The sequence below is a fragment of the Scophthalmus maximus genome, chromosome 3, assembly GCF_022379125.1.
Source record: "Scophthalmus maximus strain ysfricsl-2021 chromosome 3, ASM2237912v1, whole genome shotgun sequence".
Taxonomy (NCBI): domain Eukaryota; kingdom Metazoa; phylum Chordata; class Actinopteri; order Pleuronectiformes; family Scophthalmidae; genus Scophthalmus; species Scophthalmus maximus.
The window spans coordinates 10,036,334-10,053,402 of NC_061517.1; the positions used below are offsets into that span (position 1 = coordinate 10,036,334).

A 17,069-nucleotide genomic window follows, 5' to 3' on the forward strand; every position below is an offset into this window, starting at 1 on the left:
ACATTTGCGGACAATTGCGTCATTACATACAGCGCCTCAAGAACATCTCAGGACAATGTCTGAATTCCAGTGCATGTTTGAAATCAGCTTAAGATGTCCACATTCAAGTCTGTTCATCAGTGAGTCACAGAGTAGAATAGACAAAAATAAATCGAACTATGAATCAGTTATGTCCTCAACAAATAGATCGGTTAAAGCCTCTACAAAGTAACATTTAAGATTCACAACTGTGAGATTCACAATGTTAGTAACGAGTATAGTGTGACCACAACGTATGCTGGTGCCAATATTGGTTTCCAGTGACAAAATACTGTAGATGTATAAAATTGGTGGCAATTCATAACTTGGAAATCGGTCGTTGATCAAATGCAGCCCTAAAGTTTAACACACTGCGTCATTAGCTAGCTCACAGAAGCACTAAATGTGGGAAGTAGCAAATGAAAAGATGACGCAAGCAGCACATCTTCTTCTTCACATTGATCCCAATGATTCGTTGGCTGTTTTCCATTTTTGCTCATGAGCCCCTGAAATACAGCCACATTTACTTGCAGTCCCCTGGAGCACCTGCAGATTAATGAACATTTCCATTGAGGAATAGTTGTCCCCGTTCAGTTTCTCTCCTATCGTTATTCAAGAGAATGGTCTTTTAATTTTGAGAGCATTATTTCTTTATTTCACATTCAGATTTTGTGATCCTCTCTCTGAAAACCCTGCCCTCCCTCTCACAGAGTCCCTGCTCACGTGCAAATTTGCCCCTGCTCAAAACAACCCAGATATTCTGTTGCTGCACAAATGACCTGTGCTTCGGTTTTGAGTCCCCGGCTGCTTCTGTGCACTCGCAAAACTTCTCTCAGGTTTCTTCCTCTTGCTCTTGGATTTTTGAGAAATTACCCGTCGGAATTCCCCGACCAACAGAATGCTGGGTGTGATGTTGACATGTAAAAATCTCACAGCGTCCCTTATGAGGCGTTTTCTGTTTAACAAGGTTCAGCAGATCATTCTCCAGCATGGAAACAATATTTCACTTTCATGATGCTTTCTTTTTATTCAAATTTAATTGGTAAAGTCATATTGGCTGCATGGGAGTACCATACAATACCATTGTGTTTTGTGTACAAATGTCTTTTCTTACTTTTTCTCAATGTCCACGTGTATTATTGTCAAACAAATTTATTGAGGTGAAAATACATTGTTATCTGTTACCTGGCAACGGTATCACATAATGAAGCGTTATTAATGCTAGTTGACAAGTGATCCGCTGAACCCTGGAACCCGTGAGAAGTAACAATGGCAATTTTGTTAGTCAACGTCCTAACCTGACTTTCTATTGGTCCAAGTTTCACGCTCGGGGGGGGGGGGGGGGGGATCAAATGGAAGCACAGGACTTTTGTGCGCCAGCAGAATCTGAGTGATGACAAAAGAGAGTAAAAGCAAATTTGCATGTGAACAGAGACAATTTTTAGGGGGAAAACATCAAAAAAACTTATCATGAAATAAAGAAATAATGCTTTCATAATGAAACACCACGCTCCTGAAAAAAAGGGTAGATTGATAGATAGGTAGATAACACTTATCGGAGGAGGTATAATGTGTAAGATGTACTAGAAACAAGATACAAGAAGGTTTAAAAAGAAAAATCAAAGGTGGAAGAAAAAGTACAAAAATTTAGGGGAATGCTTGTTTAAAAAGAAAGGTTCTCAGGCCCTTCTTAAAAGAGAGAGAGCTTTGTGGAGCCCTATAAAGGAAATTTATTGTTATTATTATTACCTGATTTTGCAAGTTTTTCACAATACAAGTAAATATGAAAAGAAACTGATTGTGAAACGCCTCTACGGGTGTCTGTCAAAAAGTGTGTCTGAGGTTATCTTAGATACAGTGTTACAGAGGAAGGCAGAACGCGAGCGAGAGGGAGGTAGGGCAAGAAGAGAGTGAGAGAGAGAAAAAGGAAGAGAGAAAAACAAAGACGGCGAGTGAGAGCTGGCCTGACTGAGAGAGTCTGGTATTCATTCAGTTAGTCTGTCTGGGTAGAAAGACTGCTGCTCCACCTCTCCTCCTCTTCTTCTTCTTCTTACTCACTGTCTGGAATCAGGCCCGACGGGGAGGGAACTATGGGGACTTCGTGGAAGAGAGGTGCGTATATACGATGGCAGGGTTCGTGTGTATGTACGTGTGCCGATGTGCCACTCTACAGAAATTGTGCGACAGAGGGCAGAGTTGTGAAGGAGCTGAAGTAAAAAAAAAATTTAAAAAAAAAAAATGGGAGAATAAACCTCACGTGGTTGCTCACACCGTGAACCAGGATAGCTGCACAGATAGCAGCACTCTGTCCGTGTGTTTGCCCCTGCACCGTGTCCAGGTGTATCGGGTTTCTGCGTCTATTGTCTGTTGAGATTGATGAAGTGGTGACACTATGTCTTCTTTGCACAGAGTTGTGTCAGTGGTGAGTGCTGTTCGTACTTGTGTGTGCTGTCTTTCTACACTACAGTGTGTCTGAAGCCCACTGTGCAGACACAGACAAAGGCTCCTGTGTGAGTGTTTGTCGAAGAAACAAATGACTGTTCTGTGTGCACGCCTGTGTGTGTGTGTGTGTGTGTGTGTGTGTGTGTGTGTGTGTGTGTGTGTGTGTGTGTGTGTGTGTGTGTGTGTGTGTGTGTGTGTGTGTGTGTGTGTGTGTGTGTGTGTGTGTGTGTGTGTGTGTGTGTGTGTGTGTGTGTGTGTGTGTGTGTGTTGGTGGGTAATGTGTGCACGCTTGCACTCAGGGGGAGCAGTTGCAGGCGTAGCTAGGAGAACTCAGAGGTTATTTGAGATCATTAGGCAGCTGCCAGCACTCCTGGGCCCCGTCTCTTCTCTTCCCTTCCCCTCTCTTCTCTTCTATTCCCTTCCCCTCTCTTCTCCTCTCTTCTGTCGGGCTTAACCAGTACCGAGCAACAGTTGCAGACAGCTGGGAGCGAGTCATTCTCTGACATTAGTTGAACAGCTGTTTTATCCCCACGGCCTGTGCCTGAGAAGCGGGCTGTGTAGATGTGACACAATGGGCCTGCTTTGTTTCAGAAACCAAGACAATGGTTGTCATTGCTGAAACGTCTGCGAAACCAGAGCGCGCTACGTTCAAGCAAGCAGAACAAAGTCAAACATACTGAACGCTCTCGCGCTTGCACACAAAAGTGTGCCGTTAATTCTACGGTAAGTTTACGCCTGCACCTGTTGTGTGTGTGTGTGTGTGTGTGTGTGTGTGTGTGTGTGTGTGTGTGTGTGTGTGTGTGTGTGTGTGTGTGTGTGTGTGTGTGTGTGTGTGTGTGTGTGTGTGTGTGTGTGTGTGTGTGTGTGTGTGTGTGTGTGTGTGTGTGTGTGTGTGTGTGTGTGTGTGTGTGTGTGTGTGTGTGTGTGCGCCCATCGCAAACCCACTGTGTGAGGGTCTAATTGTTCTGCTTGCTGGAAAGAGGCCTCTGATAGTGGTAACTAAGACAAGTGGATCTTATTCCCATAGCAACAAGAACATATCTTTCCCATGAGTGGAATTCATTAATTAGGCCTTTCTTTTACAAGACCTTTATTTTCTAAGACAGGAATTAGAATGCACGCTCAATTTCCTCCCCAGCACAAGAGCTGCAGCGCCGACTGCATCACCTCTCCAGCTGCTACCCAGACGGCTAATAGAGAAATGCTGTGTTGCCTGGAGAATATTAATATACTCATATCCATGTGCGCACAAATCACACTCACCGCACACGGGTAATGGTTGTGTGTACTTGTTTGTGTGTGTGTGTGCTTTGACGCATGTGTTAACACCTTGTGTCGTGAACTATTCCGAAATAGCATCAACGCTGTGTTACTTCTCATTCAGCCTCGTTCGGCCTCGCCTTATTGTCTTTCTATCTTATTATCGAGAGTCTGAAGTAAAAGATTACATATAATCCGCCAGCCTGTGTTTGGGTCTGTGCTGGTGAGTGAGAAACACAAAGAAGACAAATGAGGGGGAAAAGTGAAGTTGATGCTGCGTAATAAAACACATGGGGAAATGAGAATGGGAGGTCATGGTAGGTCAGTGCCCGAGTGTTTCTTATACACATTAATGCCACTGACCTAGAGAGATGCTGTTGGGGTCAAAGGCTATTTTAGCTTTTGCCAGCATGAGCCTTTTTTGTGTGAGCAGCAAATTCAGGGAAGTCGGTCAATTTACTTGATGAGAAATCCTCCAGCCGGTTCGCTAATCCTCCGAGGCACACAGAGTGCTCTGATCCACTTTGGAACCCGCTGCAAATGGGCAGCGTGAGGCGTGTGCTCATCCTGTCGCTGCTTGTCAATGAGTTTTTAGGAGAGAAGAGCAGTTGGCATGTACACAAGGTCATGTTCCTCAGCATGGCGAACGGAAACGGATTCAAAAGTATGGAGGACAAAACATGTCAAGGGAAGATTAATTAAGATTTCAATTAATTAACTAACTACAATAAAAAAGGAAAATTATAGATTATTTCTTAATCTATAAATTCAGTATTTGATATTTTTATGGGTGATAAAAAAGGAATAATAAAAAAAGTTAGAAAAAGTTCAGAAAAAGAATTAGATTTGTGAATCCAGTTATTTATTAATCTTTTCAACTCTTTTAAAATATATTTATTGCATTTATTCCATCATCTATTTATGAATTTGTTAATATATTTTTAACTGAGGTACTTATTGATAAGTTATTTTCATAATGCCTGTTTATTTCCCATTCAAATATCAAAAATGAATTACTTATATGACATATTTGGTCTTCTGTACTGAGGAGAGAGTGCAAAGCTTCTGCTTCACTCTCCCCCCCTTCACAACTATCAGGACTATCATCTCTACTTCAGGTAGTTTCCCTTTTGACATTTCCTGGATCTGATACGACTGATCTGTCTCTCGCTCGCCTTGTTTCTGCTGCCACCAGCCGCTCTTGCCAGATCAATGCGGTGGAGTTGAGAGATATAAAGATACTGGATCTCAGCTCCTACCTGCAGCACTTTCATTCAGCATTGTGCTCGGTCAGAGGAACAAGTCTCTGCAATTCTGTCCTCTCTCCTTCAGCATCCGCTGCTCTGCTCTCCTCCCTTTGTCACCCCCCTCCTCTTCTTTTCATCCTCAGCTCTCTCCATACCCACTCTACCCAGTAGCAGTGTATAGAGGAAATAAAGTGCAAGGTTGTAAATGTAGCAGAGGAGAGAGAGCAGTAATGAGGCAGTGCACTGCCTGTCTACTACCGAAGTTCACATGGAGGAAGATCAGGAAGGGTCTGCGGGGAGGGGAACGGGGCAGGAACGTGAGAAAGCTAGACATGGGATGAGATAAGGGGAAAGCAGCAGTGTGAGAGATGGAGGGAGTGAGTAATGGAGGGCAGAGAGAGAGAGCTGAGGCAGTCGGTCTGCTGTGTGCTGTGTCAGAGGTTTCACACTGACACTCACGATTTATAGCTGATCTATTTGGCTCAACAGAAGGCCTTTACCCACATTGCCCCCACCTCACACACACACACACACACACATGCATAATTGATGCAAATTGAGATTTACGTTCAGCTTGTTGTTGTTTGCATAGACGTTGCATTTCTGTTCATTTCCATATGTTTAGAACATGGACACTGAGTGACTACAGGGTCTCATCCTGGTTGGTCCATGTACTTATTTTTATTTTTGCAGAACATGACAGCGAATACTTACGAGTGTTGAGTTGAGAAATGTTTGCAGATCAAGGGTCATAGTGAGTGAACTTGTCACGAGGGATAAACCAATCCAATCTCAGACAGTGTGTTCTCACAGTGGTTGTACAATGTTTCTGTGTAAGCTAAACGGAAATTGTCCGGCTGGGGCGGTGGACTGAGACCCGTGTGAGTGTGTGCTGCGCATTTTGTGACTTTGCTCCCTGTCCACTGTCAACAAGTTAGTTTTTGCACATCAACATACTTGAGTAATTCAACAAATAGAACCCAGTAGTGAGTAATAACCCCCCCGACCTCCCACCCCCTCAACCTGTCTGTCAGAAGATTTTTTTCTTTCCTTTTTTGTGCTTTAATCCCTATATTCCATGAAGCATGCGCAGAACTCTGTCTAACTCAGAAATTGTTTTCTCTCTCCTCTTGTCAGGTCCAATGTGTGATGAGCCAGCAGAAGGGAAGAGGAAAGGTCGTCCCAAAGCAGAAGTGCAGGAGTTGAGAAGCATCCCTGTGAGTATTTCTCTTTGAACTAAGTGGATGTTTGAAGTGGGCTTCACTTTTCTTGCACAGAGTAGGCAGCTCCCTATGAATATGCACAATATGGAGCACGGTATAGCTCGCATGTATTGAATTCTCTCTTCCTCACCCTTGAGCAGGCCCATATGATAGTACAATGGAAGGAAGAGTTTAAGCGCCGCTCCAGGGTTAAGTGTCCGCGTTCAGGCTGCTGGTTAGAGTTTCCCAGCATCTATGGCGTCAAGTACCACTATCAACGCTGCCATGGGGTGAGTTACTAATCTCTGCTCTTTCCTGCTATGCGGCTATTTCTACCTTGTGCTTCAAAGTACATTTTGTTAGCGGTACAATGAAGTGCTGGAGGAAACCCTCAAATAAAGGACCGTAAGAGCCAGTGATAAATGAGTGGGGAAATAATAATAATTTAAAGGTCTAGATAGTTGATATTTCTCACATTCCAAATAGTCAACTGAAGGTTTTCAGTAACAGCTACTGACTGTCATCTGATTTAGCATTGGGAGGAAGCTGACTCTAAACCCCCTCTCCTCATGTCTGCGTTTGTATCAGGCCACCGTAGCCGAGAAGCTGAGTCATGGCTGTCCCTACTGTGAGGCCGTGTTTGCCACAAAGGTCCGCCTGGACAAGCACAAGCTGTGGAACCACCCCGACAGGCATACTATGGAGCCCAGGGATGAGCTGCCTAAACTTCTAAAGACTCCTGTCAAGTCCAACACCAAGAAAAGGTGACAGGGATTTAGAGTTCAAATTTCCAACCACACTGACCCACATACTGTTGTTTGTAAGGTCCTGATGCTGACTGCCCCAAAACTGTCCTCTCCCCGGTCTGTGAATTCAGGCCCATAGAGAACAGGCCCCCCTCTCCTGTCTTCTTCAAAGTGAAAAAGACCCACGACGTGTCCACGCCCTCTCAGAACGGGGAGCTGGCCCACCAGAGGAGTGAGAGGAAACCGCACAGCCACGGGCAGCCTTCACAGCAGATTCACCAGTCCCAGCCAGTCTTTCCTCAGTCCCAGCAGTCGCAGTCCCAGAGCACATCGTCTGATGCAGAGGGCAGTGACAGTGACGAGGGGAGTCTTCCCCCTTGTTTCCCTGACGAAGACCCAGAACGGATGAGGCACAGTAAGATAACAGCATATCTTTTGTAATGGACTCCATATTACACTTGCACGGTATGTGTTTGACCGTTCCTTGCACTGTTTTTCTCTTGAGCCAGGACGGAAGCAGAAAACACCTAAGAAGTTCACTGGAGAGCAGCCGTCTATATCTGGAACCTTTGGATTGAAAGGTAGGCATTTCTCTCACTTAACCCTTTTTTTTGACAGTTGAAACTATGTTTTCTTATGAAGACTTCCCCATAATAGTCAATCAACCTTGAAAGTGTTTTGTCAGTCCAGTTTAACCTGCGGGAGTCTCTGGAGGCTAATGGAATGTTGAATTCATGATGAGTGAAAGCGAATTCTTAGCATCTCACATGCAGCATGTTTGCGTGTGCACCCCGAATAACAGGCACACAGAGAGGTTGAGTAAAGACACTGAAAGGGCCGGTTAAACCTTTATGGACATTTTTATTGCTCCACCAATGCGGTGGTCAACTTAACTTTCTACCGGCTAACTGATGCAGGGGCATAACTGGATTCGTCCCAGTAATCCCAACAGCCAGTCCAACTCAAAAAATCTGTCACAGATGATGAGCTCAAGAAGAAAAAAATGTTAGCTGTCAGAGGAAAATAATTAGGTGCGAGGACTTGTGGCCAGTGGGAAAGTGTGGACGTCCAACAGAAACAAGATTTTGTTGAGAAGCCAAGCTTACATCTCCCCAATAGCAATGAGTTTATGAGAAAATTACAGTTTAAATCCCTTCACTGTAAGTGTTGTTTTACGCAATACCGCACACTGTGTGATCACTCACAAAAATGATCTTATTTGTTTTCGGTTTTCTTCTAGATAGTGTCTGGGTGTACTGTGGACTGTGCTGTGTGTTGTGTTTTTACAAATATTGTTATGATAATTTTCCAAAAATTAAACTCGCACAAAGGCCAAACGCCCCAACCCGGACACCCCCACCACTCCAAAGCCATCAATGCATCTAAGCCTTCCAGAAACTGAGGGGGAAACCCTGTTGATATAAGTGAATAAAATAAATTGTGAAGAATATATAGGTATAGATATAATTAGATAATATATATATAGAATAGATAGTGGAGAGTGCTGTGTTGATTCATCATTGATTGCTCACAAATTCGGGGCTTCATCAAAACAACGTTGCCACATCATGTGATTGGCCCTGTGAGTAACTACTACTGATCGATGCTTCTGGTCTTTTACCAGAGCTAATCTGGCTATAAGGTGTTTCATAGACGGCTAAATAAATCCAGCACACATCACACACACATAGCTTTGAATGTTCGGTGACTCATTAAGTATGTTGTATACTACTTATCAGCACTTAACAAACTAATGATCCACATCACTGTTCTCTCATGTTCGGCTTGTCACTGTTATGGTGCAACACATAAGCAACAATTTCTAATTTTCTATCTCTTGCTCTCTTTCTTTCTCTCAGCTGTTTTTTTAATTCAGTATCAACTTTCCCTTTTTTAGTATTTCTCTTGTTCAGCGTTGTCCTCCCTCTGTCCTTCTCTGCTTGTGCATCTTATTTTACTTTGAATCCTGTCAATGGGAGTATTAATTGTTGCTCTGTGTGTATTTGCGTGTGTCTGTGTGTGCGTGTCAGGTATGACTAAGGTGGAGGAGAAGTTGAAGGCAGGTCGTGCAAAGAAACCAGAGGGGAGTGGGTTCAGTGAGGAGCCGCAGAGAAGACCTACTCCAAGTCAGTCTACCAAGAAAGACCCAGCCACAACAAGTTCTGGTGAAAACTTATGTCAAGGTTTTAAGTGAATTAGTTTGTCTATAGAAATGTTTGAAATTATGTTGTTGTTGTTTTTTTACTGTCTCTACAAAACCCAAATTTTTCACTCATCAGAAGCATAACTTTTCCAAATCCATCAATGATGACATGCTGCCTTCCAAGTACTTTTCTTAGGCTTAAATAACAAAGATAATGATGTGATAGGACCACAGCTAATGATTCATTTTAGTTTTGATTAATGTCGTGATTATTTCTTCATTTTCTCTCAATTTAATCAACCAATCAATCAGTCGTTAAGTAAATAAAATATCATATAATAGTTTAAAACGCCACTCACAGTCAAGGGTATGAAATTACAAAGATATAAAACATGATCAACAAATCCTCACATTTGTTAATATTGCATATTGGAAGACATTTTTTAGGGCATAAATGTCTTCCAATCGACCAATTAACTAATCCACTAATTGTTACAGTGACATTGACAGTAATATCTTAACCCTCAATTAAGATATGACTAAACCCAAACCCTAAGTTAGCACCTAGAATCTTTAAAACTGCTGAGTTTATCACCATGAATATGAATAAATAACTTATTTATTATTACCAAAAAAAGCAAGTTCTAGAGGATCAAGAACAATGTTTTATGCTTGGTGTTTGGGAATAAGCTAAGGATATCCTACAGAAGCAAGTCACTCACTACATTTTATGATTTGCTAATAAAAACATAAAATTCAACAGTAAGACAAGGAAACAGGAATATTAAGTACACAAAGGGAAATGTTATACCCATAGGGATGAAATACCAGTAACACTTGATCAGTTAATTAACAGAATGCTATCATGTTTCTAAGGTGGTGTTCCTGACACCCAATGGCAGCGAGCAATCTCAGAGCGCGGTGAAGTCGTGTGTCCCACCTGCTCCATCGTCACCAGGAAAACCATCCACGGCCTCAAGAAACACATGGAGATTTGCCAGAAGGTTAGTTTGACGATACAGCCATCCATCAGACTGGACCGGGCTGTCACAGACTCCGGTATAGTTTACTGTGAAACCTACAAAGAGCTTTCTTATATGTATATGTATATATGTAAAAAAAAAAAATCGCTGTTGCACGAGGTACACAAACGCTCATGGCTTTTTACAAGTCAACGTTCAGAAGTTCAATGCGCCTCATAATGTGGCACTGGCAAAAGGTGCAGCGTCAGCGTTTGGACTGCCAAAATAAAGGAGAGGAAGAAGAAGAACAATTTTGTGTGTTCACCCGGGTGTCATATTTCCATCACTGCCGATCGCAGCCAGAGCCGATAAAAACGGCTGCTGCAGAGTCACTTACCCCGGGAGTGAATGTAGATTCTATCCTTTTCCATTGCAGACAAAAGCCAGATGCTAGTGGGTTTTTTGACCAGTGGAAAAGACTATTTAATATCACTCCTAAACAAATGACTCAGTACGAGCTTGTTTTCACTGTACTTGCCTCTGGAGGAGTCTGCATGCTGAAAACTTGAATAGGACATCAATGTCCGTAATATAATACCATCATGTGATTCAGCTGGAAAGAAGTCTTATATCGTTGCTGTTCTTGTTTAAATAAGTAGTCTGTGTCTGTTGGATCTACAGGAGCCCATTTGACAACACAGTGCCTTAAAAGACAGTTACATATCGTCAAATTGTTTCCATACCCTTTTATTCTGAAAAAGTGAAGTGTAAAGTTATGCCTCTCAACCCAGAGCTGTAATCTCCACATTGGATTATAACTCTGACTGCAGCATTATTAGATACCTCTCCCTGAGGTCCCCATTGTGCAGAGTCTGGGGAGCCTTTACAGTAAAGATATTGATTGGAAGGCTGAAGAAATAACATCAGGCAGTATCTCAGTACAGTAATCTCGACCATGTAATATCCTTTACTCGTCTGCCCTCATATGAAAGCTAATACCAGTTTGAATGGATCAGGGAGAAGGGCACTGTACACTTCTGTGGTTTGTTTGCATTGCACTCAATCATGTTCAATGGCAGTAATTAAAGGAGGTAGGGGTGAAGCACGGAGAAAGTTACAACAAACACACTACGCTGAGCTTTTCCTCAGGACGAGTGGCGCAGTAGCCTCTGAGTCCTGAGAGAGAAGTGCTCCTACAGTCATTTTAATGGCTCTGTGACCCAGTGGCCCGTGTGTTATTAAAGTGACAGCCTGCCATTAAGTAATGACAAAATCACCACATTACCACTGGGTCACTCGTCATCAAAACACCTCGGTCGCCGGATCAATACTGAGGCGAGGAGAGACGTCTTCAAGAAAGGAACACTGTGTGTTAAATTGGCTTTTTCTGGTTCCCCCAAGTTTCTTGATATGTCCTATGCCCTAATCTTTTGACAAGAATTGTGCACTAATAGCAAACTCTTCTCAGGTTATAGATGAAAGGTTGCTATATTGATAGATCCAATAAAGACGAAGCCAGCAATACTGGGCTACTTTTTAGTTTCCTTTCATGGAAATGTTATTTGATCCTCTGTCTGGCCTTCAACCCCTGCAGCTCCAGGATGCCCTGAAGTGCCAGCAGTGCCACAAACAGTTCAGATCCAAGGCCGGCCTCAACTACCACACCATGGCTGAACACAGCACCAAGGTACACCCACAGATCTTGTAACCCAAAAAGCCAGCTCCAAAATTGCAAATGATAAACTTTAAAGCAGGCTGTAGTAGTAGTAGTAGTTCTTTTTCTTCTTTTTCAATCATCTTTGCCCTTTAATCTATCACTTAGTGTTCAGTTTCCAGATAGTTATATTTGGGTGTTGGGTGATCAGAGAGAAAATGTTTAACCACTGTCCCACTGATCCACTGAACAAAGGTCGTTAGTTGTTAGTTACCACACCAAAGCACTTGACCTTTGCAACTCTATGTATAGAAAGCCACCATATCTAATGCCAGTGTCAGCTTTCACTGGGCTTGTTTAGGGGGCGTCCTGCATGTGTAGTGTATGTCTTCCCATATAGATCCACCTCCATAGTGAAGAACACATTTAATTCCCATGAACCACACTCCATTGCATCTGTTGCATATTCATTGTTAGCTGCTGAGCCCCTCTCTACAGACTTGATCTTGGGGTTTTATTAAACGATGACACATACGTGCAATGGTGATTGGTATTCTTGTCCTGGAAGTGCTCAAATTTCCTTGTTAAGCTGTCTCAACTTTTGACGGCAGAGAGCTTCATTAAGATATTATCATGACACTCCTGCATTAGAGCAATGGCACCGCCATGAAGTCTGCTGAATAATTCAACACTGCCCGTTTCAAAAAGTATCATGAAAGATTAATGAACGTACGTGCAGCTAATGTTGTGACGCATGTACGGAAAGTGTGTTTGTGTTTTCCGTGTGAGCACATTTTCCAGTAGTGTAAATGACATATGCTCACGTGAATGCATACAATGTCAGTGTGAGCGTATTGTTTGCCAGTTTGACAGCGATAATAGATGACTGTGGCATCTGCATCAGTCCAAGCTGAACTGCTTGACACCGACATTTGTCCTCAGTGTGGGCCAGTTGTGGCTTGACCTTATTAGCCCAATTCCAGTCCAGCAGGGAAAGTTTCCTCAGGAAACTACTAAATTTTAACAACATGTTTTCAGATTCAGCCATCATTAATTCTTAATTGTGTGTGTGTGCTATAGTCTCAATGGTTTTATCAGTTGCAGGTGTGGTTTGGTTCTTACGCTTGTTTGTTTTCTTCCCAAGAAATCAGCGGTAGAGTCAAACTCAAAAGACCAGAAAGAGGGAACACATTAAGGTCGAATCAATTAATGCACTTTATTGTAGTCAATGTTGTTTGTTTCTGGTCATGTTTTCCAACAAGTAGGCACCGAAAGGCTGTTCATCTGAGGATTTGTGGCTCTAATATAGAATATTTATTAACACTGAAATTAATTCATACAGCGGACAAAATGTTTTATCTGAGTATAGAGGCTCATGTAAGTTCTCTTGTTTGCGACAGGGGAGAACCTGGCAGGTCCGGTCACCTAAGGACATATTTACAGAGGTGTTGTTTATGTAAATTCACAGAGGTTTTGCCTTGTCATTCGGGACAAGTATGTTTACATATGCATACAAGTGTGTCCACATATCGGAGCTGCAAACTGCATTCAGTGATTCATTTCCCTTTTTTTGCATTAATGTTACTGGTTGTTTTGCCGTTTGTGTTTAATCACTCCTCTGTGAAGCAGTTTTTACTTCAGTCTGGTGTATGGAGGACAGTTTGACGTGACTATGTGATTAAATTTGGCGTATGCACTGACCCCTGGTCCAGTGTTTTGTCAGTGCACGTGGTCACATGGACTAGCCCCAGTGCAGTGTGGGAAAACGCAGCGTGCTGACAGAAGGACAGGGGTCACCCGCTGATTTTGACCTTCATGTCGCTGTTGCGATTGTGATACTGCCATCTATTGTGTCAGTGCCGTGCTTGCCTTTTTTGCATTTTGCCCACTATTCTAATGAGAGAGGCATTAATATATGCTGATGTTGTTCCACAGTCTCTTCCCCTGCCAGTGCAAATGAAAGGAAGAGCTTGTGTCTGTAGTCTCGCCTGCAGGCTTGAGCGTGATTTACTCGAATTAGAGAAATACTCTGATGGTATCTCATCTCCTCGTTTAGCTTTACAGAAATCTAGGGCTGCGTCTCAGTCATCTCACTCTCTCTGTGTGTTAACACATGAGAAAACACATGAAGTTCGCTCCACTGGGAATCCTGAGTCCAGGCTCTCTGCAGTCCCCTGCACTTCTCGTCTTCCTCCTCCCTGGCAGCCCCACCATCTGTTGTTCTGGTCTTGGCTGGGGTTTGGCACCAGCCGCCACTCGAGTGAAAACATGAGTTTGACAGTTGTCATAAACATGCCTTGAGAAACAGCCTCACCATGAAACCATTTAATGATCCTGGCACAGTGAGAACGTCGAAGATGGAAAACACATTTTCATCACTATTTTTTTTCTAAGTTAATAGGGAGGGGGCCGTGTTGTGGTAGGACACACATATGCAACATTGTGCTTGTTGCCCTTCAGCCCTCAGGGAGCGAAGGCCAGACGGGAGATGAGCATGAGGAGAGAGAAAGGCTGCGCCGAGTTCTCAAACAGATGGGACGAATCAAGTGTCCTAGTGAGGTATGCACTCCTTCTTTCTTACTGTCCCTTTCTATTTTTTCTCCCCTCAGTCTTTACTACTCTTGCTTTCCTCTCTCCTTCATTTCCATTTGTCCAACTTTTCTGTCTGTCAAGCCATATTTTCCTCTCTCCGCAATTGCCAGTTTCAATTTAGTTCCTCCCTTTTCCTCTGGCTCCCTTTTCTGTGTGTCTGCCTCCTTTTACCTCTCTCCCTCCTTTTTTCCTTTATGCCTTGTTCTTGACATGCTGCCCAAAACCGGATCAACACCCTGCTTCCCATTACTCACACTACAGTGCAAAAGACAGAGAGAGGAAGAGAAAGAGCTGTGAAAAATAGACTTTCTACAGTGACGTCTTCACTTAGAAAATGAGCAGTTTCCTCTTATTTTCTCTGTTTTCTTTTAAAGTGGAAACATAAAATAATAACCAAGTGCTCTAATACTGTTCCATTAAACCTACACTTTGCTTCACTTACCCAGTTTCCTACTTAATGTTTGTCTTAATTCTGTCCCATTTCTGTCACTGGCACACACACACACACACACACACACACACACACACACACACACACACACACACACACACACACACACACACACACACACACACACACACACACACACACACACACACACACACACACACACACACACACACACACACACACACACACGGACAGGGCTGCTCAGCCCACTTTTCCAGTCTGATGGGCTACCAGTACCACCAGAAGCGTTGTGGAGGAGAGTTCTCTGATGATGAGAAGCCTGTGTTTCTGTGCCAGCACTGTGGAAAAAGCTACCGTTCCAAGGCTGGCAGAGACTACCACGTGCGTACCGAACACCCCCCAACCATCACCACCATGACCGCCACCGCTAACAACAACAACAACAACAAGGACAGTATAACTGACACCAACAACAACACCGGCAAAGAGAGGGTAAGGAAGCAGGGTTAATGTCGGAGACAGCTGTTTTAAACTTTCTATAAGCATATTTCACTATATTTAAGAAAGTAGCCAAAGTTTTTCCACATTTTCCACTCAAAGAAGTGTCCCACTGCACCTCCAGGTCTTCTCTGAGGAGTCTCCATCGGGAGGCAAGAAGGAGCAGAGCCAGTCTGAGAAGACAGACCGGCAGGAGAAGGTACCCTCCGCCCAGGCAAAGGAGAAGCAAAGGGAAGCCAGGCAGAAAGACCGGGAAAAGGAGAGGGAACGAGACAATGGAAAAGCAGCACAGAAAGAGAGCCACGGGGAGGACTTTGAACGGACACCCAGTGGCAGAGTGAGGCGCCGGTCAGCTCAGGTAGCAGTGTTCCACCTGCAGGAGATAGCAGAGGATGAGCTGGCCAAAGACTGGGGCACTAAGCGGCGCATCAAGGATGACCTGGTGCCTGACAGCAAGAGGGTGAGGACATAAAGGGGATTCCATTGTGCACACATGATCTGAATTCCTTGGAGACATTGACACCTAAACAGAAAAGACGAACAGATACATTCTCAGTTTGGTGGTTTTTATTGAGGCAGATAGAAGTTCAAAGAACAAGATCCCACAAGTGTTGTAGAGTGGGGCAGACAATCATGGGGGGGAAACTAAGACAGTCCATCTTCAGGTCAAATAATATTATGATAATAAAACGATTACACTCTAGTATGCTGTTTTAAAATGATATAGATGTTGTGTTTCTTTTGCATAGTTAAACTACACACGCCCTGGACTCCCCAACTTCAGTCCAGAGCTACTAGAGACCTGGAAGAACCAAGTCAAGGAGAAGGGCTTCATCTGCTGCATCAATGAAGTAAGAACTTTAACCATGTACAGTACTCTATGTCGACATTGAATTCAACAAGACATTGAATCAGAGATTCGTCTCAATATTTTTACAACACCAAAGCTACTGATTTCACAGGGGATGTGGATTGTGTGAGATTGTTCACTCGCTCTTTATTTCTGTTTTTGTCTCAGAACTGTGAAGCTGTATATTCTAGTGTGTCAGGACTAAAAGCCCACCTCGCCAACTGCAGCCAGGTACAAACACTCACTGGAGCTAAGACACCAGCCTGTTTACTTTTGGCTCAGCAGAGACTAAAATAAAATCGTAAAACGCACACAGACAGAAATTAAGTAGGAATTTAGAGGTCAAATCTTTTCAGATAGAAGGGGGGAGGGTAAGAATTTGAAAATGGATGTTCACAAAGAACGTTTGTGACTCTGCTAAAAGTGAGATAATGAAAAGAAATTGATGCTTAAAAAGGAGCTGTTGGTGTAAATAAACATACATGTTTATTGAATCACCACAGGACAACAATGCAACATAGAACGTGTGAGCAAAATTGTGTGTGTGTGTGTGTGTGTGTGTGTGTGTGCACACGTGTGTTGCAGAGCGGTGGAGAACTGGGGAAGTACACCTGTCTGATCTGTCAGAAAGAGTTTAGTTCGGAGAGCGGTGTGAAGTACCACATCAGCAAGACACACTCACAGGTGGGTCAGTCTGTCTAAATTTCACAGGTAGCCTTAAAACACACTTAGGTTTCATTTGGTATCACATCTACACGTAGCATTTCAATTTATTTTAATATATAGTAAAACTCTTTCAGAAAAGATTGTGCATTTGCCTTTGATATAAAATTTGTTAACAACAAAATGTTGTGTTCTTGGAACACATGTCCACAGGTTTTAATGAAATATGAATCTTTTTTCTGCACACAATAACTTGTTTGAGCAATGTACACATTTTTGTTCACATAGAATAGAATTTCCCGCAATGAATTAGCCTTCATACATGGTGGTTTACTATATAATTAAAGTTATATACGGTTATATACATACTCCTGCTTAAG

General features: G+C 43.1%; 1 protein-coding gene across 9 annotated transcripts in view; it reads left to right on the forward strand.

Moving 5' to 3' along the window:
* znf512b (zinc finger protein 512B) overlaps nucleotides 1-17,069 on the forward strand; it is a 30,006-nt gene that overhangs the window by 9,009 nt on the left and 3,928 nt on the right. The window contains exons 1-15 of one of the 9 annotated variants that reach the window (XM_035646185.2): nucleotides 1,911-2,130; nucleotides 6,105-6,184; nucleotides 6,331-6,459; nucleotides 6,758-6,933; nucleotides 7,047-7,330; nucleotides 7,419-7,496; nucleotides 8,946-9,098; nucleotides 9,935-10,062; nucleotides 11,615-11,707; nucleotides 14,135-14,233; nucleotides 14,913-15,170; nucleotides 15,301-15,636; nucleotides 15,926-16,027; nucleotides 16,195-16,257; nucleotides 16,612-16,710. In XM_035646185.2, coding sequence (XP_035502078.1) covers nucleotides 2,109-2,130; nucleotides 6,105-6,184; nucleotides 6,331-6,459; nucleotides 6,758-6,933; nucleotides 7,047-7,330; nucleotides 7,419-7,496; nucleotides 8,946-9,098; nucleotides 9,935-10,062; nucleotides 11,615-11,707; nucleotides 14,135-14,233; nucleotides 14,913-15,170; nucleotides 15,301-15,636; nucleotides 15,926-16,027; nucleotides 16,195-16,257; nucleotides 16,612-16,710 — 2,100 coding nt within the window. In that variant the 5' untranslated portion in view covers nucleotides 1,911-2,108. Of the gene's footprint in view, nucleotides 1-1,902; nucleotides 2,131-6,104; nucleotides 6,185-6,330; nucleotides 6,460-6,757; nucleotides 6,934-7,046; nucleotides 7,331-7,418; nucleotides 7,497-8,945; nucleotides 9,099-9,934; nucleotides 10,063-11,614; nucleotides 11,708-14,134; nucleotides 14,234-14,912; nucleotides 15,171-15,300; nucleotides 15,637-15,925; nucleotides 16,028-16,194; nucleotides 16,258-16,611; nucleotides 16,711-17,069 lie in introns of those variants that run through there. The other 8 variants (XM_035646179.2, XM_035646183.2, XM_035646184.2 and 5 more) reach the window with 8 other exon arrangements.